This window comes from Heptranchias perlo, chromosome 23 (assembly GCF_035084215.1).
Source record: "Heptranchias perlo isolate sHepPer1 chromosome 23, sHepPer1.hap1, whole genome shotgun sequence".
Lineage (NCBI taxonomy): Eukaryota > Metazoa > Chordata > Chondrichthyes > Hexanchiformes > Hexanchidae > Heptranchias > Heptranchias perlo.
The window spans coordinates 470,733-495,933 of record NC_090347.1 but is presented as its reverse complement, the minus strand read 5'-3'; the positions used below and the strand labels follow the sequence as shown (position 1 = coordinate 495,933).

The 25,201-nt window shown below is 51.9% G+C and overlaps 2 protein-coding genes across 2 annotated transcripts in view; one reads left to right on the top strand and one right to left on the bottom strand.

Annotated features, from left to right (window-relative positions):
• Window positions 1-506: 506 nt before the first annotated feature.
• On the bottom strand, window positions 507-21,710 carry LOC137341436 (glutamine-rich protein 2-like). The gene is made up of 6 exons (XM_068004550.1): window positions 21,688-21,710; window positions 21,350-21,568; window positions 16,172-16,322; window positions 12,232-12,319; window positions 5,068-5,172; window positions 507-2,517 (listed from the first exon to the last, which is right to left on the bottom strand). Exons 1-6 carry the CDS (start codon window positions 21,708-21,710, stop codon window positions 2,300-2,302), a joined length of 804 nt encoding a protein of 267 aa, XP_067860651.1. The 3' UTR covers window positions 507-2,299.
• A 185-nt stretch (window positions 21,711-21,895) lies between these two features.
• The window catches only part of LOC137341435 (phosphoribosyl pyrophosphate synthase-associated protein 1-like), a 21,537-nt gene continuing 18,231 nt past the window's right edge, over window positions 21,896-25,201 (top strand). Inside the window, exon 1 of the mRNA XM_068004549.1 lies at window positions 21,896-22,079. Coding sequence (XP_067860650.1) covers window positions 21,896-22,079 — 184 coding nt within the window. The remainder of the gene's footprint in view (window positions 22,080-25,201) is intronic.

Here is a 25,201-nt window from a genome sequence, read left to right as displayed (position 1 = left end):
TCACAACCTTTTATGTGGCACCTTATCGAATACCTTTTGAAAATCCAAATATACTACATCCACTGGTTCCCCTTTATCTACATGGACAGCACGGGCTCAATGGGCTGAATGGCCTCCTTCTGTGCTGTAACCATTCTATTTTAGTTACAGCCTCAAAAAACTCTAATAAATTTGTCAAACACGATTTCCCTTTTCATAAAACCGTGTTGTCTCTGCCGAATCATATTATGATTTTCTAAGTGCCCTGTTACCATGAGGAAGAGAGTCGGTGACTGAGGGCATCGCGAGGGGTCGGTCACTGAGGGCACCGCGAGGGGTCGGTGACTGAGGGCACCGCGAGGGGTCGGTGACTGAGGGCATCGCGAGGGGTCGGTGACTGAGGGCATCGCGAGGGGTCGGTGACTGAGGGCACCGCGAGGGGTCGGTGACTGAGGGCACCGCGAGGGGTCGGTGACTGAGGGCACCGCGAGGGGTCGGTGACTGAGGGCACCGCGAGGGGTCGGTGACTGAGGGCACCGCGAGGGGTCGGTGACTGAGGGCACCGCGAGGGGTCGGTGACTGAGGGCATCGCGAGGGGTCGGTGACTGAGGGCATCGCGAGGGGTCGGTGACTGAGGGCATCGCGAGGGGTCGGTGACTGAGGGCACTGCGAGGGGTCGGTGACTGAGGGCACCGCGAGGAGTCGGTCACTTTGGCCCAGTCACCTGCTGATCATTTCCTGCCCTCACTTTTATCCCTGGCCATTATTGCTGTGTGAGGTGGACAGCGGTGACTGGGTGCTGGATCAGGGGCAGCTCAGCCGTGGCCAGTTCTGCACCCACCTGATGCACCCACCATGGACGCAGGAGCACTGGGGCCAATGGTAACCCTCCCCTTCTGGTCTCTACAGCTCAGTCCAGTCACTCCCTGATCAGTGAGAACCCAATAACTGTAACAGAGAGGCTCTGGGGGACAATGTACTCACCCACTGAAATGGGCAGCAGGGGAACAGCATCTCGGCTTTAAGCTCATCTACCTGGGAGAAAAACCATTTTTGATTTAAGGACCTGTGTTTGGGACATGGCTGACCAGGCGTATTGAGGAGCCCAGTGAGACCGGGCATATTGGGGAGCCCAGTGAGACCGGGCATATCGGGGATCCCAGTGAGACCGGGCGTATTGAGGAGCCCAGTGAGACCAGGCGTATTGAGGAGCCCAGTGAGACCGGGCGTATTGGGGAGCCCAGTGAGACCGGGCGTATCGGAGAAACAGTGAGGCCGGGCGTATTAGGGAGTCCAGTGAGACCGGGCGTATTGGGGAGTCCAGTGAGGCCGGGCATATTAGGGAGTCCAGTGAGACCGGGCGTATTGGGGAGTCCAGTGAGGCCGGGCATATTAGGGAGTCCAGTGAGACCGGGCGTATTGGGGAGTCCAGTGAGACCGGGCGTATTGGGGAGTCCAGTGAGACCGGGCGTATTGGGGAGTCCAGTGAGACCGGGCGTATTGGGGAGCCCAGTGAGACCGGGCGTATCGAGGAGCCCAGTGAGACCGGGCGTATTGGGGAGTCCAGTGAGACCGGGCATATCGGGGATCCCAGTGAGACCGGGCGTATTGGGGAGCCCAGTGAGACCGGGCATATCGGGGATCCCAGTGAGACCAGGCATATCGGGGATCCCAGTGAGACCGGGCGTATTGGGGAGTCCGGTGAGACCGGGCATATTGGGGATCCCAGTGAGACCGGGCGTATTGGGGAGCCCAGTGAGACCGGGCGTATCGGGGATCCCAGTGAGACCGGGCATATCGGGGATCCCAGTGAGACCGGGCGTATTGGGGAGCCCAGTAAGACCGGGCATATCGGGGATCCCAGTGAGACCGGGCGTATCGGGGATCCCAGTGAGACTGGGCGTATCGGGGATCCCAGTGAGACTGGGCGTACTGAGACCCTCTTCTCTCTCCCACAGCCGTACAGCTTGGAATTGGCAGCGCTGGGGGACTGAAGAGTGGCCTTAAACTCCAGGCTATTCCGCTCAGAGTGTGGGGTACACAGAGACCACCCTCCGTCCACCCAGCTACGAATTTCCATGACCTCAATCTACAACACAAAGCACAATATGGAGCAGGTAGCTCAGCGAATGCTTCAGTTTTATTCGCTGCCACACTGCGTGCAGTGTCCAAATATTTTCAGAACATTTTCTAGTACATGTATATCTGGGGTCACTTTAACATCCTCACCAACCCCTCTCCCTCCCACAGCATCCACGAGGCACCGACACACAATTGGATTCTTTAAGAAAACATTTCCACATAAATTCATAGTTGGGTTTTAAATATTAACAGGCTTGACTGGTGATGATTGGCCGCCACTGGTGTCCATGTGGATCTCCAGAGTTTCCTTCGGCTGGCTGTCAGCCGATGGACACAAGAGTGACGGCTGACCCGATGACGTCTGGCTCCCGGCGCAGGGACAGGGCAGTGATGGATCGGTCATACACTGACATTCGTGCTCCACCGAGGAGGCAATCTGCTCCGGCATTGCAAAACCTGAGAGGGGCCAAGAAAGAGGGTTAGATTTCACCAGGGTTACCAGTACTGATAAACAGCAGCTACCTGTCAGGGGAGGGGTCCGCGGGGGCGCAGCACAGACCCTCCCAGGTAAATCCCTCACTCTAAGCTGCAGTTCCATTACTTGCACGTCTTGTTTCCTGTCACATGCACAGAATGACCAATAGGCCACAGCTGTATCGGACAGCTCAACACCTGGATGTGAGATGTGGAAATTAAATAGCAGCCAATCCACCACCCTAAACATTCACTCCCTTCACCACCGGCGCACTGTGGCTGCAGTGTGTACCATCCACAGGATGCACTGCAGCAACTCGCCAAGGCTTCTTCAACAGCACCTCCCAAACCCGCGACCTCTACCACCTAGAAGGACAAGGTCATCAGGCACATGGGAACAACACCACCTGCACGTTCCCCTCCAAGTCACACACCATCCCGACTTGGAAATATATCACCGTTCCTTCATCGTCACTGGGTCAAAATCCTGGAACTCCCTTCCTAACAGCACTGTGGGAGAACCTTCACCACACGGACTGCAGCGGTTCAAGAAGGCGGCTCACCACCACCTTCTCAAGGGCAATTAGGGATGGGCAATAAATGCCGGCCTCGCCAGCGACGCCCACATCCCATGAACGAATAAAAAAAGCACTGTATTAGAAGACTTATTATAAGGTCAGAGGAAGTATTGTAACATGCAGTACTGTTTGCAGACTGACACCCTATGGACGAGCACCCTGACCAACGCCCTATGGATGAGCACCCTGACCAACGCCCTATGGATGAGCACCCTGACCAACACCCTATGGACGAGCACCCTGACCAACACCCTATGGATGAGCACCCTGACCAACACCCTATGGACGAGCACCCTGACCAACACCCTATGGACGAGCACCCTGACCAACACCCTATGGACGAGCACCCTGACCAACACCCTATGGACGAGCACCCTGACCAACACCCTATGGACGAGCACCCTGACCAACGCCCTATGGATGAGCACCCTGACCAACACCCTATGGACGAGCACCCTGACCAACACCCTATGGACGAGCACCCTGACCAACACCCTATGGATGAGCACCCTGACCAACGCCCTATGGATGAGCACCCTGACTAACACCCTATGGACGAGCACCCTGACCAACACCCTATGGATGAGCACCCTGACCAACACCCTATGGATGAGCACCCTGACCAACACCCTATGGACAAGCACCCTGACCAACACCCTATGGACGAGCACCCTGACCAACGCCCTATGGATGAGCACCCTGACCAACGCCCTATGGACGAGCACCCTGACCAACAGCCTATGGACGAGCACCCTGACCAACACCCTATGGACGAGCACCCTGACCAACAGCCTATGGACGAGCACCCTGACCAACACCCTATGGACGAGCACCCTGACCAACGCCCTATGGATGAGCACCCTGAACAACACCCTATGGACGAGCACCCTGACCAACACCCTATGGACGAGCACCCTGACCAACACCCTATGGATGAGCATCCTATGGACGAGCACCCTGACCAACACCCTATGGATGAGCACCCTGACCAACGCCCTATGGATGAGCACCCTGACCAACGCCCTATGGACGAGCACCCTGACCAACGCCCTATGGACGAGCACCCTGACCAACAGCCTATGGACGAGCACCCTGACCAACACCCTATGGACGAGCACCCTGACCAACACCCTATGGACGAGCACCCTGACCAACACCCTATGGATGAGCACCCTGACCAACGCCCTATGGATGAGCACCCTGACTAACACCCTATGGACGAGCACCCTGACCAACACCCTATGGATGAGCACCCTGACCAACACCCTATGGATGAGCACCCTGACCAACACCCTATGGACAAGCACCCTGACCAACACCCTATGGACGAGCACCCTGACCAACGCCCTATGGATGAGCACCCTGACCAACGCCCTATGGACGAGCACCCTGACCAACAGCCTATGGACGAGCACCCTGACCAACACCCTATGGACGAGCACCCTGACCAACAGCCTATGGACGAGCACCCTGACCAACACCCTATGGACGAGCACCCTGACTAACGCCCTATGGATGAGCACCCTGAACAACACCCTATGGACGAGCACCCTGACCAACACCCTATGGACGAGCACCCTGACCAACACCCTATGGATGAGCATCCTATGGACGAGCACCCTGACCAACACCCTATGGATGAGCACCCTGACCAACGCCCTATGGATGAGCACCCTGACCAACGCCCTATGGACGAGCACCCTGACCAACGCCCTATGGATGAGCACCCTGACCAACGCCCTATGGATGAGCACCCTGACCAACGCCCTATGGACGAGCACCCTGACCAACGCCCTATGGATGAGCACCCTGACCAACGCCCTATGGATGAGCACCCTGACCAACACCCTATGGACGAGCACTCTGACCAACGCCCTATGGATGAGCATCCTATGGGCGAGTGCCCAGTGGTGCTCCGGCCAGCAAGTGGCCATTCAGGTTTGACCTTCCTTACCTTGCTGTGGGAATGTGGGGACCTGAGCACTGTGCGATTGTCCGGAACCAAGTCTGGTGGAAGAGCTTTTCTGGGAGGGGCAATGAGCTGGTTTACACTTGTTAACTGCAACAGAAGCAGAAGGAAGAATTGTGAGCGAGTAACCTGATACGGAAGAGGGACAGGCCGTGTGTCAGCAGCAAGGAACATGCACCTCACAACCAGGGAAATCTGCAGAATGCTTCCCAAATCCAAATTCAAATCAGATTCTCTGCATTCCAATCCCTGCCCAATTTTACATCACTCTGTTTTCATACTTTCAGGTTTACAAGAACCAGAGGCACAGACTTTCTGTACTTTTAAATTCAGCACTTGTGCAGTTTGTGTTGCAGGAGCCTGTAAGGAAAGGGCCAATCAGACTGGGCTGAGGTCTGTCAATGTTCTCCTGTGAGTGATTCCTCGTTGTATTGTCCGATTGTTAGCTTTTAGCTTTTGCTTCTCCACTGAGGAGGTATCTATCAATCTTGATGGAGTGACCACTGAACTGCTGAATTAAGACTGACCTTAAAACAATGGTCAGTTTAGACAATAAACCTGATCGACAAACATTCCAGTGACCACATACAGGCAGAGAAGTTTCCTTTCTTCATTCATTAGAAAATAAGGAGCTGCCTGAGAAAGACCAGAGATCTGGAAAATTAGGGCCTGTAACCAATTTGGGAGGTTGTACAGGTCAATGGAAAAAGAACTTGTTAAAACTAGGAGAAGGGGAGAGGCTGATTAACATTCTCCTTATACGGAGCTGAATTGGGTGATGCAGGAACATGAGGATCTTCATGTAGAAGCAGTGAAGAAAGGTATAAAAAGTGACTTGGAATTTGATTAAGGTCAGTCTGAAAACTGAGCTCGGGACAGTAAGACATGGATTCCCTGACTGAAAATCACAAGGCCTTTGTCCCACATGCTGCTATTAATTATTGGATAGTTAATAAATCTGTGAGCATCTGAAATTTAACGCGTGAAACCTGTTATTTTGAGGAGTAAATTGTAAGTGAGGGCATCCCTTCTCTCCCTGTGCTGACGCTCCATCTTTACTTTACTACTCATCCCACAGAGAAACCGTGGAAACAATTCAGTGTTTGAATGCAGACAGTGGGAAACTGACAGCATCGAATCGACTGCCCATTTGACACATTAAAATTACCCCCTGTGAGTGTCAGTCTGCTATTTAACTTGGGGGGCATCACAATTGAGTCAGACTATGCTCTCAATCTGATGCCCTCACTCTTGCAATTCTCAGCATGGATAGCGACAGAAGCAGAAATCTGCCAATTACCCCTCATAGTCCAGGAACGCTGACATCAATCGTTCTGTGCCTAATGAGGAGCTGGCTGAGGTCAACGAACTCCACACGGACCATGGATGTAACCAGGAACCTCACAGGTGAGGATGACACGGCCCTCACTGGATATATTTGATGGAGGTGGGTTAATGAGTAATCGGGTTTGCTGAGTTGCAGCTGATGAGTTGGCTCCACAGAAAGAAGAACAAAGAGCCTGTGAAAATAGACTCAATATCCACTCCCTTCACCACCGGCACACAGTGGCTGCAGTGTGCACCATCCACAGGATGCACTGCAGCAACTCGCCAAGGCTTCTTCGACAGCACCTCCCAAACCCACAACCTCTACCACCTAGAAGGACAAGAGCAGCAGGTGCATGGGAACAACACCACCTGCACGTTCCCCTCCAAGTCACACACCATCCCGACTTGGAAATATATCGCCGTTCCTTCATCGTCACTGGGTCAAAATCCTGGAACTCCCTTCCTAACAGCACTGTGGGAGAACCTTCACCACACGGACTGCAGCGGTTCAAGAAGGCGGCTCACCACCACCTTCTCGAGGGATGGGCAATAAATGCCGGCCTCAGTGATGCCCACATCCCAATAACACATTTATAAAAAAATGAGCCTAACTCAAATTCTCAACTGGAGGAAGGCTAATTTCAGGGAGTTGAAAATGGATCTGGCCCCGGTGGATTGCAATCAAAGATTATCGGGTAAAACAGTAAATGAACAAGGAGGAGATAGTTCGGTTACAGAGTCGACACATTCCCACGAGGGGAAAAGGAAGGGCATCCAGAGCTAGAGCTCCCTGGATACTAAAGACATAGAGATTAAAGTAAAACAGAGAAAGGAGGCTTATGATAAATGTCAGGTTCATAATTCAGTAGAGATCCAGGCTGAATACAGAAAGTACAGAGAACTGAAAAAGGAAATAAAAGGGACAAAGAGAAAATATGAAAATAGACTGGTGGGTAACACAAAAGGAAACCCAAAAGTCTTTTATAAATCACTGGTTAGGCCCCAGCTGGAGTATCGTTGGCCAATTCTGAGTCTTAAACTTAAATAAAGCCAATTAATGGGTACGAGGGGCGAGTTGGCTAAGGTTGATTGGGAAATTAGATTAAAGGGTATAACTGTAGATAAGCAATGGCAAACATTGAAAGAAATATTTCAATATTCTCAACAAATATACATTCCATTGAGAAATAAAAACTCCACGGGGAAAGTAATTCATCCGTGGCTAACTAAAGAAGTTAAGGATAGTATTAGATTAAAGCAGCAGAATTGTATTCCAGCACAATCTGTAACCTCATGGCCCGGCATATTCCTCACTCTACCATTACCAACAAGCCAGGGGATCAACCCTGGTTCAATGAGGAGTGTAGAAGAGCATGCCAGGAGCAGCACCAGGCATACCTGAAAATTAGATGCCAACCTGGTGAAGCTACAACTCAGGACTACATGCATGCTAAACAGCGGAAGCAACATGCTATAGACAGAGCTAAGCGATTCCACAACCAACGGATCAGATCAAAGCTCTGCAGTCCTGCCACATCCAGTCGTGAATGGTGGTGGACAATTAAACAACTAATGGGAGGAGGAGGCTCTGTAAACATCCCCATCCTCAATGATGGCAGAGTCCAGCACGTGAGTGCAAAAGACAAGGCTGAAGCGTTTGCAACCATCTTCAGCCAGAAGTGCCGAGTGGATGATCCATCTCAGCCTCCTCCCAATAGCCCCACCATCACAGAAGCCAGTCTTCAGCCAATTCGATTCACTCCACGTGATATCAAGAAACGGCTGAGTGCACTGGATGCAGCAAAGGCTATGGGCCCCGACAACATCCCAGCTGTAGTGCTGAAGACTTGTGCTCCAGAACTAGCCGCGCCTCTAGCCAAGTTGTTCCAGTACCCGACAATGTGGAAAATTGCCCAGGTATGTCCTGTGCACAAAAAGCAGGACAAATCCAATCCGGCCAATTACCGCCCCATCAGTCTACTCTCAATCATCAGCAAAGTGATGGAAGGTGTCGTCGACAGTGCTATCAAGCGGCACTTACTCACCAATAACCTGCTCACCGATGCTCAGTTTGGGTTCCGCCAGGACCACTCGGCTCCAGACCTCATTACAGCCTTGGTCCAAGCATGGACAAAAGAGCTGAATTCCAGAGGTGAGGTGAGAGTGACTGCCCTTGACATCAAGGCAGCATTTGACCGAGTGTGGCACCAAGGAGCCCTAGTAAAATTGAAGTCAATGGGAATCAGGGGGAATACTCTCCAGTGGCTGGAGTCATACCTAGCACAAAGGAAGATGGTAGTGGTTGTTGGAGGCCAATCATCTCAGCCCCAGGACATTGCTGCAGGAGTTCCTCAGGACAGTGTCCTCGGCCCAACCATCTTCAGCTGCTTCATCAATGACCTTCCCTCCATCATAAGGTCAGAAATGGGGATGTTCGCTGATGATTGCACAGTGTTCAGTTCCATTTGCAACCCCTCAAATAATGAAGCAGTCCGAGCCCGCATGCAGCAAGACCTGGACAACATCCAGACTTGGGCTTATAAGTGGCAAGTAACATTCGCACCAGACAAGTGCCAGGCAATGACCATCTCCAACAAGAGAGAGTCTAACCACCTCCCCTTGACATTCAACGGCATTACCATCGCTGAATCCCCCACAATCAACATCCTGGGGGTCACCATTGACCAGAAACTTAACTGGACAAGCCATATAAATACTGTGGCTGCAAGAGCAGGTCAGAGGCTGGGTATTCTGCGGCGAGTGACTCACCTCCTGACTCCCCAAAGCCTTTCCACCCACCATCTACAAGACACAAGTCAGGAGTGTGATGGAATACTCTCCACTTGCCTGGATGAGTGCAGCTCCAACAACACTCAAGAAGCTCAACACCATCCAGGACAAAGCAGCCCACTTGATTGGCATCCCATCCACCACCCTAAACATTCACTCCCTTCACCACCGGCGCACCGTGGCTGCAGTGTGTACCATCCACAGGATGCACTGCAGCAACTCGCCAAGGCTTCTTCGACAGCACCTCCCAAACCCACAACCTCTACCACCTAGAAGGACAAGGGCAGCAGGCACATGGGAACAACACCACCTGCACGTTCCCCTCCAAGTCACACACCATCCCGACTTGGAAATATATCGCCGTTCCTTCATCGTCGCTGGGTCAAAATCCTGGAACTCCCTTCCTAACAGCACTGTGGGAGAACCGTCACCACACGGACTGCAGCGGTTCAAGAAGGCGGCTCACTGCCACCTTCTCAAGGGCAATTAGGGATGGGCAATAAATGCCGGCCTCGCCAGTGATGCCCACATCCCATGAACAAATAAAAAAAAAGAAGAGGCTTATAATGTTGTGAAGAAGAGTAGTGAGCCTGAGGATTGGGAGAGTTTTAGAAACCAGCAAAGGATGACCAAAAAATTGATAAAAATGGAGAAAATAGAATGAAAGTAAACTAGCAAGAAATATAAAAACAGATTGTACGAGCTTCTACAAGTATGTAAAAAGGGAGAGAGTAGCAAAAGTAAACATTGGTCCCTTCGAGGCTGAAACAGGAGAAATTATAATGGGGAATAAGGAAATGGCAGAGATGTTAAACAAATATTTTGTATCTGTTCACAGTAGAAGACACAAAAAGCATTTCAAACATAGTGGGGAACCAAGGGTCTAATGAGTGTGAGGAATTTAAAGTAATTAATATCAGTAGAGAAAAAGTACTGGAGAAATTAATGGGACTAAAACAGGGAACGACAGGCCAATTAGCCTGACATCAAAAGGCATTCGATAAGGTGCCACATAAAAGGTTGTTACGCAAGATAAAGGCTCATAGGATTGGGGGTAATATATTATCATGGATAGAGGATTGGTTAAAGGACAGAAAACAGAGAGTAGGGATAAACGGGTCATTCTCAGGTTGTCAGGCTGTAACTAGTGGGGTACCACAAGGATCGGTGCTTGGGCCTCAGCTATTTACAATCTATATTAATGACTTAGATGAAGGGACCGAGTGTAAAGTATCCAAGTTTGCTGACGATATAAAGCTAGGTGGGAAAGTAAGCTGTGAGGAGGACACAAAGAGTCTGCAAAGGGATATAGACAGGTTAAGTGAATGGGCAAGAAGGTGGCAGGTGGAGTATAATGTAGGGAAATGTGAGGTTATTCACTTTGGTAGGAAGAATAGAGAAACAGAACATTTTATAAATGGTGAGAAACAATTAAATGTTGGTGTTCAGAGAGATTTGGGTGTCCTCGTACAAGAAACACAGAAAGTTAGCATGCAGGTACAGCAAGCAATTAGGAAAGCAAATAGCATGTTGGCCTTTATTGCAAGGGGGTTGGAGTCCAAGAGTAAGGAAGTCTTACTACTATTGTATAGGGCTTTGGTGAGACCTCACCTGGAGTACTGCGTACAGTTTTGGTCTCCTTATCTAAGGAAGGATATACTTGCCTTAGAGGCGGTGCAACGAAGATTCACTAGATTAATTCCTGGGATGAGAGGGTTGTCCTGTGAGGAGAGATTGAGTAGAATGGGCCGATACTCTCTGGAGTTTAGAAGAATGAGAGGTGATCTCATTGAGACATATAAGATTCTGAGGGGGCTTGACAGGGTAGATACTGAGAGGCTGTATCCCTAAGCCCAGAACTAGAGGGCATAGTCTCAGGATAAGGGGTCGGCCATTTAAGACTGAGATGAGGAGGAATTTCTTCACTCAGTGGGTTGTGAATCTTTGGAATTCTCTACCCCAGAGGGCTGTGGATGCTGAGTCATTGAATATATTCAAGGCTGAGATCGATAGATTTTTGGACTCTAAGGGAATCAAGGGATATGGGGATCGGGCGGGAAAGTGGAGCTGAGGTCAAAGATCAGCCATGATCTGATTGAATGGCAGAGCAGGCTCGAGGGGCCGAATGGCCTACTCCTGCTCCTACTTCATATATTCTGGGCACTGCACTTTAGGAAGGATGTGAAGGCCTTAGAGAGGGTGTAGAAAAGATTTACTGGAATGATTCCAGGGATGAGGGACTTCAGTTATGTGGAGAGACTGGAGAAGCTGGGATTGTTCTCCTTAGAGCTGAGCAGGTTAAGGGGAGATTTAATCGAGGTGTTCAAAATCATGAAGGGTTTTGGCAGGGTAAATAAGGAGAAACTGTTTCCAGTGGCGGAGGGTCGGTAACCAGGGGACACGGATTTAAGGAGATCGGCAAAAGAACCAGAGGGGAGATGAGGAAACATTTTTTTACACAGCGAGTTGTTATGATCTGGAATTCACTGCCTGAAGGGGGAGAATTTGCAGGGCTCTGGGGAAAAAGCAGGGGAGTGGGACTAATTGGACAGCTCTTTCAAAGAGCCGGCACAGGCACGATGGGCCGAATGGCCTCCTCCTGTGCTGAAAGATGCTATGATTCTATGAACTACAGCCCTTCATGTAAAATGGTTTGAATCCATGAGGGACAAAGCAAATTAATAATCTGCACGAAATAACTTGAGAGGGGCCCAATAGCAGCGCCCCCAGGGAGCTCCCTGCTCCCTGAACCTCTCCCACATCCAGCGTTCCCTCGACTGGAACATGGATTTTAGATTGAGTAGTGTGAGGGGCAGAGATACGGACAATTGTGAATATTAACTCCCAGGCACTGGGAAAAGGCAGCCCTAGAAATGGCTCAGAAGCAGGATGAACAGAGCCAGGACTTTGATCGGATCACAGCTAAACAGCAAGTGCTGGAGAGTCCCATCACCCTCTGAAAGAGAAAAGACAAGTTAATATCTCAGATGTCGACCCGTATTCAACTCTTGGGGATCTCGAGTCACGTACCGTCCTTTCCCCCGATAGATGGCAGCTTGCAGTTTGTCCTTGCCTTGGGTGGAAGGGTGTCAGCAAGACTTAAAGTCGTGTCCTCCCACTGCTGGAGAATAAACAGTCATTACCATCAAATCAACACTCCGGCACAGTCATTACCATCAAATCAACACTCCGGCACAGTCATTACCATCAAATCAACACTCCGGCACAGTCATTACCATCAAATCAACACTCTGGCACAGTCATTACCGTCAAATCAACACTCCGGCACAGTCATCACCATCAAATCAACACTCCGGCACAGCCATCACCATCAAATCAACACTCCGGCACAGTCATTACCATCAAATCAACACTCCGGCACAGTCATTACCATCAAATCAACACTCCGGCAAAGTCATCACCATCAAATCAACACTCCGGCACAGTCATTACCATCAAATCAACACTCCGGCACAGTCATTACCGTCAAATCAACACTCCAGCACAGTCATTACCGTCAAATCAACACTCCGGCACAGTCATCACCATCAAATCAACATTCTGGCACAGTCATCACCATCAAATCAACACTCCGGCACAGCCATCACCATCAAATCAACACTCCGGCACAGTCATCACCGTCAAATGAACACTCCGGCACAGTCATTACCGTCAAATCAACACTCCGGCACAGTCATCACCATCAAATCAACACTCCGGCACAGTCATTACCATCAAATCAACACTCCGGCACAGTCATTACCATCAAATCAACACTCCGGCACAGTCATTACCATCAAATCAACACTCCGGCACAGTCATTACCATCAAATCAACACTCCGGCAAAGTCATCACCATCAAATCAACACTCCGGCACAGTCATTACCATCAAATCAACACTCCGGCACAGTCATTACCGTCAAATCAACACTCCGGCACAGTCATTACCATCAAATCAACACTCCGGCACAGCCATCACCATCAAATCAACACTCTGGCACAGTCATTACCGTCAAATCAACACTCCGGCACAGTCATTACCTTCAAATCAACACTCCGGCACAGTCATTACCATCAAATCAACACTCCGGCACAGTCATTACCGTCAAATCAACACTCCGGCACAGTCATTACCATCAAATCAACACTCCGGCACAGCCATCACCATCAAATCAACACTCCGGCACAGTCATTACCGTCAAATCAACACTCCGGCACAGTCATTACCGTCAAATCAACACTCCGGCACAGCCATCACCATCAAATCAACACTCCGGCACAGTCATTACCGTCAAATCAACACTCCGGCACAGTCATTACCATCAAATCAACACTCCGGCACAGCCATCACCATCAAATCAACACTCCGGCACAGTCATCACCATCAAATCAACACTCCGGCACAGTCATCACCATCAAATCAACACTCCGGCACAGTCATCACCATCAAATCAACACTCCGGCACAGTCATCACCATCAAATCAACACTCCGGCACAGTCATCACCATCAAATCAACACTCCGGCACAGTCATTACCGTCAAATCAACACTCCGGCACAGTCATTACCATCAAATCAACACTCCGGCACAGTCATTACCGTCAAATCAACACTCCGGCACAGTCATTACCATCAAATCAACACTCCGGCACAGTCATCATCGTCAAATCAACACTCCGGCACAGTCATCACCGTCAAATGAACACTCCGGCACAGTCATTACCGTCAAATCAACACTCCGGCACAGTCATTACCATCAAATCAACACTCCGGCACAGTCATCACCATCAAATCAACACTCCGGCACAGTCATTACCGTCAAATCAACACTCCGGCACAGTCATTACCGTCAAATCAACACTCCGACACAGTCATTACCGTCAAATCAACACTCCGGCACAGTCATTACCGTCAAATCAACACTCCGGCACAGTCATTACCGTCAAATCAACACTCCGGCACAGTCATCACCGTCAAATGAACACTCCGGCACAGTCATTACCGTCAAATCAACACTCCGGCACAGTCATTACCATCAAATCAACACTCCGGCACAGTCATCACCATCAAATCAACACTCCGGCACAGTCATTACCGTCAAATCAACACTCCGGCACAGTTATTACCGTCAAATCAACACTCCGACACAGTCATTACCGTCAAATCAACACTCCGGCACAGTCATTACCGTCAAATCAACACTCCGGCACAGTCATTACCGTCAAATCAACACTCCGGCACAGTCATTACCGTCAAATTAACACTCCGGCACAGCCATCACCATCAAATCAACACTCCGGCACAGTCATTACCATCAAATCAACACTCCGGCACAGTCATTACCGTCAAATCAACACTCCGGCACAGTTATTACCGTCAAATCAACACTCCGACACAGTCATTACCGTCAAATCAACACTCCGGCACAGTCATTACCGTCAAATCAACACTCCGGCACAGTCATTACCGTCAAATCAACACTCCGGCACAGTCATTACCGTCAAATTAACACTCCGGCACAGCCATCACCATCAAATCAACACTCCGGCACAGTCATTACCATCAAATCAACACTCCGGCACAGTCATTACCGTCCAACCCCTGACCCCATCGTGTGATAGTCCAACCCCTGACCCCATCGTGTGATAGTCCAATCCCTGACCCCATAGTGTGATAGTCCAACCCCTGACCCCATAGTGTGATAGTCCAACCCCTGACCCCATAGTGTGATAGTCCAACCCCTGACCCCATCGTGTGATAGTCCAACCCCTGACCCCATCGTGTGATAGTCCAACCCCTGACCCCATAGTGTGATAGTCCAACCCCTGACCCCATCGTGTGATAGTCCAATCTCTGACCCCATAGTGTGATAGTCCAACCCCTGACCCCATCGTGTGATAGTCCAATGTCTGACCCCATAATGTGATAGTCCAACCCCTGACCCCATCGTGTGATAGTCCAATGTCTGACCCCATAGTGTGATAGTCCAACCCCTGACCCCATCGTGTGATAGTCCAATGTCTGACCCCATAGTGTGATAGTCCAACCCCTGACCCCATAGTGTGATAGTCCAATCTCTGACCCCATAATGTGATAGTCCAACCCCTGACCCCATCGTGTGATAGTCCAATCCCTGACCCCATCGTGTGATAGTCCAACCCCTGACCCCATAATGTGATAGTCCAATCCCTGACCCCATCGTGTGATAGTCCAACCCCTTAACCCATCGTGTGATAATCCAACCCCTGACCCCATAATGTGATAGTCCAATCCCTGACCCCATCGTGTGATAGTCCAACCCCTTAACCCATCGTGTGATAATCCAACCCCTGACCCCATCGTGTGATAGTCCAACCCCTGACCCCATAGTGTGATAGTCCAACCCCTGACCCCATCGTGTGATAGTCCAACCCCTGACCCCATTGTGTGATAGTCCAACCCCTTAACCCATCGTGTGATAATCCAACCCCTGACCCCATCGTGTGATAGTCCAACCCCTGACCCCATAGTGTGATAGTCCAACCCCTGACCCCATCGTGTGATAGTCCAACCCCTGACCCCATCGTGTGATAGTCCAACCCCTGACCCCATCGTGTGATAGTCCAACCCCTGACCCCATCGTGTGATAGCCCAATCTCCACCCCCTTGCTTGGCAGAGCTCCATGTTGGGAGGGAGCCTCACACAACTACCACTTCCAACTCTGGTTTTCCAATCCAGATGGGACCTGATCTATCTCGATAACTGACCAGAAGTAGTGTGAGCCAAGGACATAACTGCCCACCACATGGGTCCAGTTTTGTTTCTTGTTGAGCAGCAGTGCCTGGTTTCGCCGATCAAGGACCATGGTCCACAGAATCATATTCAACCATGTAAGGCGATCTCAGGTGAGACTTCAGGCCGATTTTGAGTACCGCCTGACAGACCCCTCAGATCTGGCTATCTCGAGCATACCCCATTTCACTTCAGACCTTTGTGTTGTGATCTTCATCCTGCACCATGGTCGGGTGGTAGTCATACACCTTTGGGCAGCGCCGATGGCGTGGGTAGGTCAATGTGTGGCTCCCACCGCAGCTCCGGGCCGAAGTCGGGAAATTATCCATCAGGTCAGCAATACGTTCACTGTGAGAAAGGGAAGAACTGGGGTCAAAGGTGCCCTACAGAATGACCAAAGGTCAAAGGTGCTATAGAGAATGACCAAAGATCAAGGGTGCCCTACAGAATGACCAAAGGTCAAAGGTGCTATACAGAATGGCCAAAGGTCAAGGTTGCCCTACAGAATGAACAAAGGTCAAAGGTGCCATACAGAATGACCTGGGACAAAAGAGGCCCTACAGAATGACCAAAGGTCAAGGGTGCCCTACAGAATGACCAAAGGTCAAAAGGTGCTATAGAGAATGACCTGGGACAAAAGAGGCCCTACAGAATGACCAAAGGTCAAAGGTGCCATACAGAATGATCAGAGGTCAAAGGGGCCCTACAGAATGACCAAAGGTCAAAGGTGCCATACAGAATGATCAAAGGTCAAAGGGGCCCTACAGAATGACCAATGGTCAAAGGGGTCCTACAGAATGACCAGGGTAGAAACCTCTCCCACCCTCCATCTAAACTCTCCTGCCCTTATTCACAGCCACCTTCTCAAACTCGATTTCTCCTGGGCCTCTATAAAGGCCATCTCTAACCACATCACCCTCACCCACCCTAACCCTTTCCAACTCCACTTCCTTCTGGGTCTGCTCCTGGAAAAATTCTCCCCAAGTCGCTTGTAGCTGAACTTTCAAACTGCCTTTGACCCTCCATTTGTCACAATATCTCTGCAGCTGTTGAATTGCTCAACCAATCTCTTTGATACAGCAAAGCCTTCATGACCTCCTGTCCCGGACATTCCAAAGTATGGCCCCATCTTCACTCCCACAAGTCCAAGGGGTGGAGGCATGAGCATATCTGGTTCAGCCACCCATTGCCCGTTCTGGTGTGACACCATATCAGAGTATCGGGCCCTGCTCTCCTCTGCCAAAACTGGACTGCAAAGATAACCCCCAGGATCTCTTCACTACCAGCCATCTTCTTAAACCCCTATCCCCTGCCCCCTTCACCCTCACCTCCAACAAGTGTACGGATTTCTTTGTCACTAAGATTGAGACCATCCATTTACTGCCTCCACTGCATCCCTCCCTTCCCCTACCCTCCCTCTGCCTCAGGCCAGAATCTGCATATTTCTCCAGTTTCTCTCCTATCTCCCCCAATTGTTTTCAAATCATTCATCTCCTGCTCCCTGAAAACCTCTCTCACTAAACTACTGACCAACCAACTTTCTTTCTGGGCCCTCATGCTAACTGGCACTGTAAGCAGTTCCCTCTCCTCAGGGATGTTCCCTCTCACTTTCAAAATTGCCGTCATCACCTCCTCTGCAAAAAACACATTCTTGATCCCTCTGTCCTCGCAAACTATCGCCCCCCCCTCCATAAACTTCAGCTCATCCAAATCTCCGCTACCCGTATCCAAAGCACACCAAGTCCTGTTCACCCACCACCCCTGTGCTCGCCGTCCTGCATTGGCTCCTGGTCCGGGCACGCCTCGATTTTAAAACTCTTGTCCTCGCGTCTAAATCCATTCATGACCTCGTCACTCCCTATCTCTGTAAACTCCTCCAGCCCTACAACTCTCCCACCCAAACTCTCCGTTCCTACACCCTGGGATTCTTTTCCTGTACCCCTCTGCCTCTCCATCCCCCTCTCCTCCTTAAGACAAAACTCTTCCAACTTTTGATCAACTGACTTCTTTGGCCCAGAGTCTATTTTTTCCCTTAGGCCTCTGTGAGGTGTCCTTGGGATGTTTCTCCAAATGAAAGGTGCTCCATAAACACAGGTTGCTGGTGTTGGTCCTGTTGCAATCGTGGAGAGGAGGGGGCTCAGTCACATGTCCCTCAGGGCACTGCGATAAACCTTGGAGCAAACAATGTTATTCTCTATCTCTGAAAGAACATTCCTGCCTCTGATTCCCTTTAATCCAACTCGCTGCATAAACCAAGGAGCTTGTGCGCACTCTGCACGCGAGCGGCCTGCAGGCACTCTCAGTTCATGAGTGGTCTGTGCGCTGCCTCAGCATTAGACAGCTGGAAAATGGAACTGCCCGAGGCGGTGAGAGCAGAAACGTAACCGAAGTGACGACACAAAGATCCCCAATATCAAGAGTGAAGGAAACCGTTGCCCTGAAAACCAATTCAGGCTCAGCCCGAGTAACAAAACCTGAAAACCACCCTTTGGATAAGACCCGAGTCAATTCTCCGGGAACCCTATATTCTCGGGGACCCCCAAATACTCCAGGGACCCCCATACCTCCCGGGACCCCCATATCGTCCAGGACCCCCATATCGTCCAGGACCCCCATATCGTCCAGGACCCCCATATCGTCCAGGACCCCCATACCTCCCGGGACCCCCATATCTTCAGGGACCCCCATATCGTCCAGGACCCCCATATCTTCAGGGACCCCCATACCTCCCGGGACCCCCATATCGTCCAGGACCCCCAAATACTCCCGGGACCCCCAAATACTCCCGGGACCCCCATATCGTCCAGGACCCCCTTATCTTCCGGGACCCCTATATCTCCCGGGACCCCTATATCTCCCGGGACCCCCCTATATCTCCCGGGACCCCCCTATATCTCCCGGGACCCCTATACCTCCCGGGACCCCTATACCTCCCGGGACCCCCCTATATCTCCCGGGACCCCTATACCTCCCGGGACCCCTATACCTCCCGGGACCCCTATACCTCCCGGGACCCCCCTATATCTCCAGGGACCCCCCTATACCTCCAGGGACCCCCCTATACCTCCCGGGACCCCCCTATATCTCCAGGGACCCCCCTATACCTCCCGGGACCCCATACCTCCCGGGACCCCCCTATACCTCCCGGGACCCCTATACCTCCCGGGACCCCTATATCTCCCGGGACCCCTATATCTCCCGGGACCCCCCTATATCTCCCGGGACCCCTATACCTCCCGGGACCCCCCTATACCTCCCGGGACCCCCCTATACCTCCAGGGACCCCTATACCTCCCGGGACCCCCCTATACCTCCAGGGACCCCCCTATACCTCCCGGGACCCCCCTATATCTCCAGGGACCCCTATATCTCCAGGGACCCCCCTATACCTCCAGGGACCCCCCTATACCTCCCGGGACCCCCCTATAACTCCAGGGACCCCTATATCTCCAGGGACCCCCCTATACCTCCAGGGACCCCCCTATACCTCCCGGGACCCCCCTATATCTCCAGGGACCCCTATATCTCCCGGGACCCCCCTATATCTCCAGGGACCCCCCTATACCTCCAGGGACCCCCCTATACCTCCAGGGACCCCCCTATACCTCCCGGGACCCCCCCCCCAACTCCCGGGACCCTGAGTGATATTATGGTATATCTCCAGAAACAGCACATCACTCAGGGACCTACTCCAGCTCCATCTTGTGGTCACACTCTGAATCGGCCGAGTATTCAAAGCCTGAACCCCAAAAACACAGAATATCGAGGCCCCGGGCTCTGACCTCTGCTTTCATACAGCCTGTACCCAATAACCTCATTCGATGTTCTCTATGATTCCCTCATTCAGGATTTATTAGGTGTTCGGCCTCCTGTGACCAGCAAATTATGTCAATGAGAGACTCAGGGGCAGCACAGCAAGTACTTCATAACCAATCAGCACCTGCCAGAGGGAGGCGGGGAGGAGAAGTGAGGGACTGAGGGAGTGACCCCGGGATCTGTACCCCAGGGCGGGAGTGACCCCGGGGTCTGTACCCCAGGGAGGGAGTGACCCCGGGGTTTGTACCCCAGGGCGGGAGTGACCCCGGGGTCTGTACCCCAGGGAGGGAGTGACCGTGGGGTCTGTACCCCAGGGAGGGAGTGACTGCGGGGTCTGTACCCCAGGGAGGGAGTGACCCCGGGGTCTGTACCCCAGGGAGGGTGTGACCCCGGGATCTGTACCCCAGGGCGGGAGTGACCGTGGGGTCTGTACCCCAGGGCGGGAGTGACCCCGGGGTCTGTACCCCAGGGAGGGAGTGACCGCGTGGTCTGTACCCCAGGGAGGGAGTGACCCCAGGCTCTGTACCCCAGGGAGGGAGTGACCCCGGGGTCTGTACCCCAGGGAGGGAGTGACCGCGTGGTCTGTACCCCAGGGAGGGAGTGACCGCGGGGTCTGTACCCCAGGGAGGGAGTGACCCCGGGGTCTGTACCCCAGGGAGGGAGTGACCGCGTGGTCTGTACCCCAGGGAGGGAGTGACCGCGTGGTCTGTAGCCCAGGGAGGGAGTGACCGCGGGGTCTGTACCCCAGGGAGGGAGTGACCGCGTGGTCTGTAGCCCAGGGAGGGAGTGACCGCGGGGTCTGTACCCCAGGGAGGGAGTGACCGCGGGGTCTGTACCCCAGGGAGGGAGTGACCGCGTGGTCTGTACCCCAGGGAGGATTCAACACATTCAAAAGGAAAGAAGAAAAAATTGAAGAAGAAATTTGTCTTATTGGCCACATACATGGGGCTGGGAGGAGAGTACACGGAGTGACGTGCGGACAGGGGAGTGACGTGCGGACAGGGGAGCGACGTGCGGACAGGGGAGCGACGTGCGGACAGGGGAGCGACGTGCGGACAGGGGAGCGACGTGCGGACAGGGGAGCGACGTACGGACAGGGGAGTGACGTGTGGACAGGGGAGTGACGTACAGACAGTGCAATGAGTGCCTCTTTTTGTTCCAAACATCCTTATTTTGTTTGTCGTCTGGATGTGAGAGCTGACGAGGCCGAATTTATTGGCCATCCGCAGTTACAGCAGTTGTATAACTGGAGGCTCACTGAGGGAGGATTAAATTGGGACTGGAGGGACATGTGGTCAGACTGCATGTCCTGAAGGACACTCGTGACTCATTACAGCCTGTGCTCAGCCAGCTGTTCACAAGCCCAGCAGTGAGCGGATTTATCGATTTGAGTTTCACACCTTGCTGTGGTGGGATTTGAATTTGTGTCGGACTCCAGTCGAACACAAATTCACTGCGGACCTTTCGTCCCCCTCTCTCTCTCTCTCTCTCTCTCTCATACTTTAACTCGAAGTCTGTCCCTCCCTCTCCCTGCCTCCTCTAGTCCTCCTCATACTCACGATTTGATGATACTCTCATATGCTTTGCGAGGAGGGGACGTTGCGACCGGACAGCCTATATGAAGCAGGGGCCTGATAAACGGACTCACTGCCTTGACTGATCCCTTAAAGTGGTTCTGGACCCTCTCTATCTGCCGGCACAAGTTGCTGTGCAGTCGCTGCATACAGGTGATATTCCTCTCCAGCAGGGCTCGGGGCTGGGCCCTGTCTGTTGTCCAACTGTTAACACGGAGAAATGGTGTTAATATTCCAGCGCAATCACCAAACAGAGCGAGGCCCAGAGTGAACGGTACATCTCAGTGGGTGATTAGACTGGCCAGTGAGGTACTCAGACCCACCCCACCATGGCCCCAGATTCCATTGCATGTTAGCAGTCCTCGGCCAGGCTGAGTGGAACACTGCTGGTCTCAGTGCCCCTGGAATAGTGAGGCAGGAATCACCCACTTCAGTTCAAGGTTTTTGCTCGGGTTTCTGAGCTGCATTTCACAGGGCGGAACAGTGCGAGCGGCAATCGCCTGGCCTTCACGTGTATGATGATTTGTGAGCATGTGGAAAAACCCTGAGCTCCAGACATCGGTAATTCAGGTCCCAGTGACCCTATCAGGTGCCATTGCTCCCATTCACCAGGCAGAGGAGGTCAATATCTGCGACTGCTTTCATTTCTTGTTCTTATCCGTCCTTCTCTTGCTCTCCCAGATGCCACTCCACAGTCAAGCAGCTGTGAGCAGAGGTTCGGACTCCAGTATCAATGCCACCTGATACCATCTGGTGGGGGTAAAGCCCCTCCCACAGGAAAACTGCTAAGACACTGCTCAGCTTCAACTGTGAGGAGGCAATAAAGGTGCCAAACTGCAGCCCCAACCGTAATACAACGGGAACTGATAGGTAATATTTATTTTTTATTCGTTCATGGGATGTGGGCGTCGCTGGCGAGGCCGGCATTTATTGCCCATCCCTAATTGCCCTTGAGAAGGTGGTGGTGAGCCGCCTTCTTGAACCGCTGCAGTCCGTGTGGTGACGGTTCTCCCACAGTGCTGTTAGGAAGGGAGTTCCAGGATTTTGACCCAGCGACAATGAAGGAACGGCGATATATTTCCAAGTCGGGATGGTGTGTGACTTGGAGGGGAACGTGCAGGTGGTGTTGTTCCCATGTACCTGCTGCTCTTGTCCTTCTAGGTGGTAGAGGTCGCGGGTTTGGGAGGTGCTGTCGAAGAAGCCTTGGCGAGTTGCTGCAGTGCATCCTGTGGATGGTACACACTGCAGCCACTGTGCGCCGGTGGTGAAGGGAGTGAATGTTTCGGGTGGTGGATGGGGTGCCAATCAAGCGGGCTGCTTTGTCCTGGATGGTGTCGAGCTTCTTCAGTGTTGTTGGAGCTGCACTCATCCAGGCAAGTGGAGAGTATTCCATCACACTCCTGACTTGTGCCTTGTAGATGGTGGGTGGAAAGGCTTTGGGGAGTCAGGAGGTGAGTCAGTCACTGCAGAATACCCAGCCTCTGACCTGCTTTTGTAGTCACAGTATTTATATGGCTTGTCCAGTTAAGTTTCTGGTCAATGGTGACCCCAGGATGTTGATTGTGGGGTATTTGGCGATGGTAATGCTGTTGAATGTCAAGGGGAGGTGGTTAGACTGTCTCTTGTTGGAGATGGTCATTGCCTGGCACTTGTCTGGTGCGAATGTTACTTGCCACTTATCAGCCCAAGCCTGGATGTTGTCCAGGTCTTGCTGCATGTGGGCACGGACTGCTTCATTATTTGAGGGGTTGTGAATGGAACTGAACACTGTGCAATCATCAGCGAACATCCCCATTTCTGACCTTATGATGGAGGGAAGGTCATTGATGAAGCAGCTGAAGATGGTTGGGCCTAGGACACTGCCCTGAGGAACTCCTGCAGCAATGTCCTGGGGCTGAGATGATTGGCCTCCAACAACCACTACCATCTTCCTTTGTGCTAGGTATGACTCCAGCCACTGGAGAGTATTCCCCCTGATTCCCATTGACTTCAATTTTACTAGGGCTCCTTGGTGCCACATTCGTCAAGGGCAGTCACTCTCTGGAATTCAGATCTTTTGTCCATGTTTGGACCAAGGCTGTAATGAGGTCTGGAGCCGAGTGGTCCTGGCGGAACCCAAACTGAGCATCAGTGAGCAGGTTATTGGTGAGTAAGTGCCGCTTGATAGCACTGTCGACGACACCTTCCATCACTTTGCTGATGATTGAGAGTAGACTGATGGGGCGGTAATTGGCCAGATTAGATTTGTCCTGCTTTTTGTGGACAGGACATACCTGGGCAATTTTCCACATTGTCGGGTAGATGCCAGTGTTGTAGCTGTACTGGAACAGCTTGGCTAGAGGCGTGGCTAGTTCTGGAGCACAAGTCTTCAGCACTACAGCTGGGATGTTGTCGGGGCCCATAGCCTTTGCTGTATCCAGTGCACTCAGCCATTTCTTGATATCACGTGGAGTGAATCGAATTGGCTGAAGACTGGCTTCTGTGATGGTGGGGATATCAGGAGGAGGCCGAGATGGATCATCCACTCGGCACTTCTGGCTGAAGATGGTTGCAAACGTTTCAGACTTGTCTTTTGCACTCACGTGCTGGACTCCGCCATCATCGAGGATGGGGATGTTTGCAGAGCCTCCTCCTCCCGTTAGTTGTTTAATTGTCCACCACCATTCACGACTGGATGTGGCAGGACTGCAGAGCTTTGATCTGATCCGTTGGTTGTGGAATCGCTTAGCTCTGTCTATAGCATGTTGCTTCCGCTGTTTAGCAAGTATGTAGTCCTGAGTTGTAGCTTCACCAGGTTGGCACCTCATTTTTAGGTACGCCTGGTGCTGCTCCTGGCATGCTCTTCTACACTCCTCACTGAACCAGGGGTGATCCCCTGGCTTGTTGGTAATGGTAGAGTGAGGAATATGCTGGGCCATGAGGTTACAGATTGTGCTGGAATACAATTCTGCTGCTGCTGATGGCCCACAGCGCCTCATGGATGCCCAGTTTTGAGCTGCTAGATCTGTTCTGAATCTATCCCATTTAGCACGGTGGTAGTGCCACACAACACGTTGGATGGTGTCCTCAGTGTGAAGACGGAACTTCATCTCCACGAGGACTGTGCGGTGGTCACTCCTACCAATACTGTCATGGACAGATGCATCTGCGACAGGTAGATTGGTGAGGACGAGGTCAAATAGGTTTTTCCCTCGTGTTGGTTCGCTCACCACCTGCCGCAGGCCCAGTCTAGCAGCTATGTCCTTCAGGACTCGGCCAGCTCGGTCAGTAGTGGTGCTACCAAGCCATTCTTGGTGATGGACATTGAAGTCCCCCACCCACAGTACATTCTGTGGCCTTGCTACCCTCAGTGCTTCCTCCAAGTAGTGCTCAAGATGGAGGAGGACTGATTCATCAGCTGAGGGAGGACGGTAGGTGGTAATCAGCAGGAGGTTTCCTTGCCCAGGTTTGACCTGATGCCATGAGATTTCATGGGGTCCAGAGTCAATGTTGAGGACTCCCAGGGCCACTCCCTCCTGACTGTATATCACTGTACCGCCACCTCTGATGGGTCTGTCCTGCCGGTGGGACAGGACACACCCAGGGATGGTGATGGAAGAGTCTGGGACGTTGGCTGAAAGATATGATTCTGTGAGTATGGCTATGTCAGGCTGTTGCTTGACTAGTCTGTGGGACAGCTCTCCCAATTTTGGCACAAGTCCCCAGATGTTAGTAAGGAGGACCTTGCAGGGTCGACTGGGCTTGGTTTGCCGTTGTCGTGGTCCGATGCCGGGTGGTCCGTCCGGTTTTATTCTTATTGTGACTTTTTTTAGCGAGACTTTACAACTGAGTGACTTG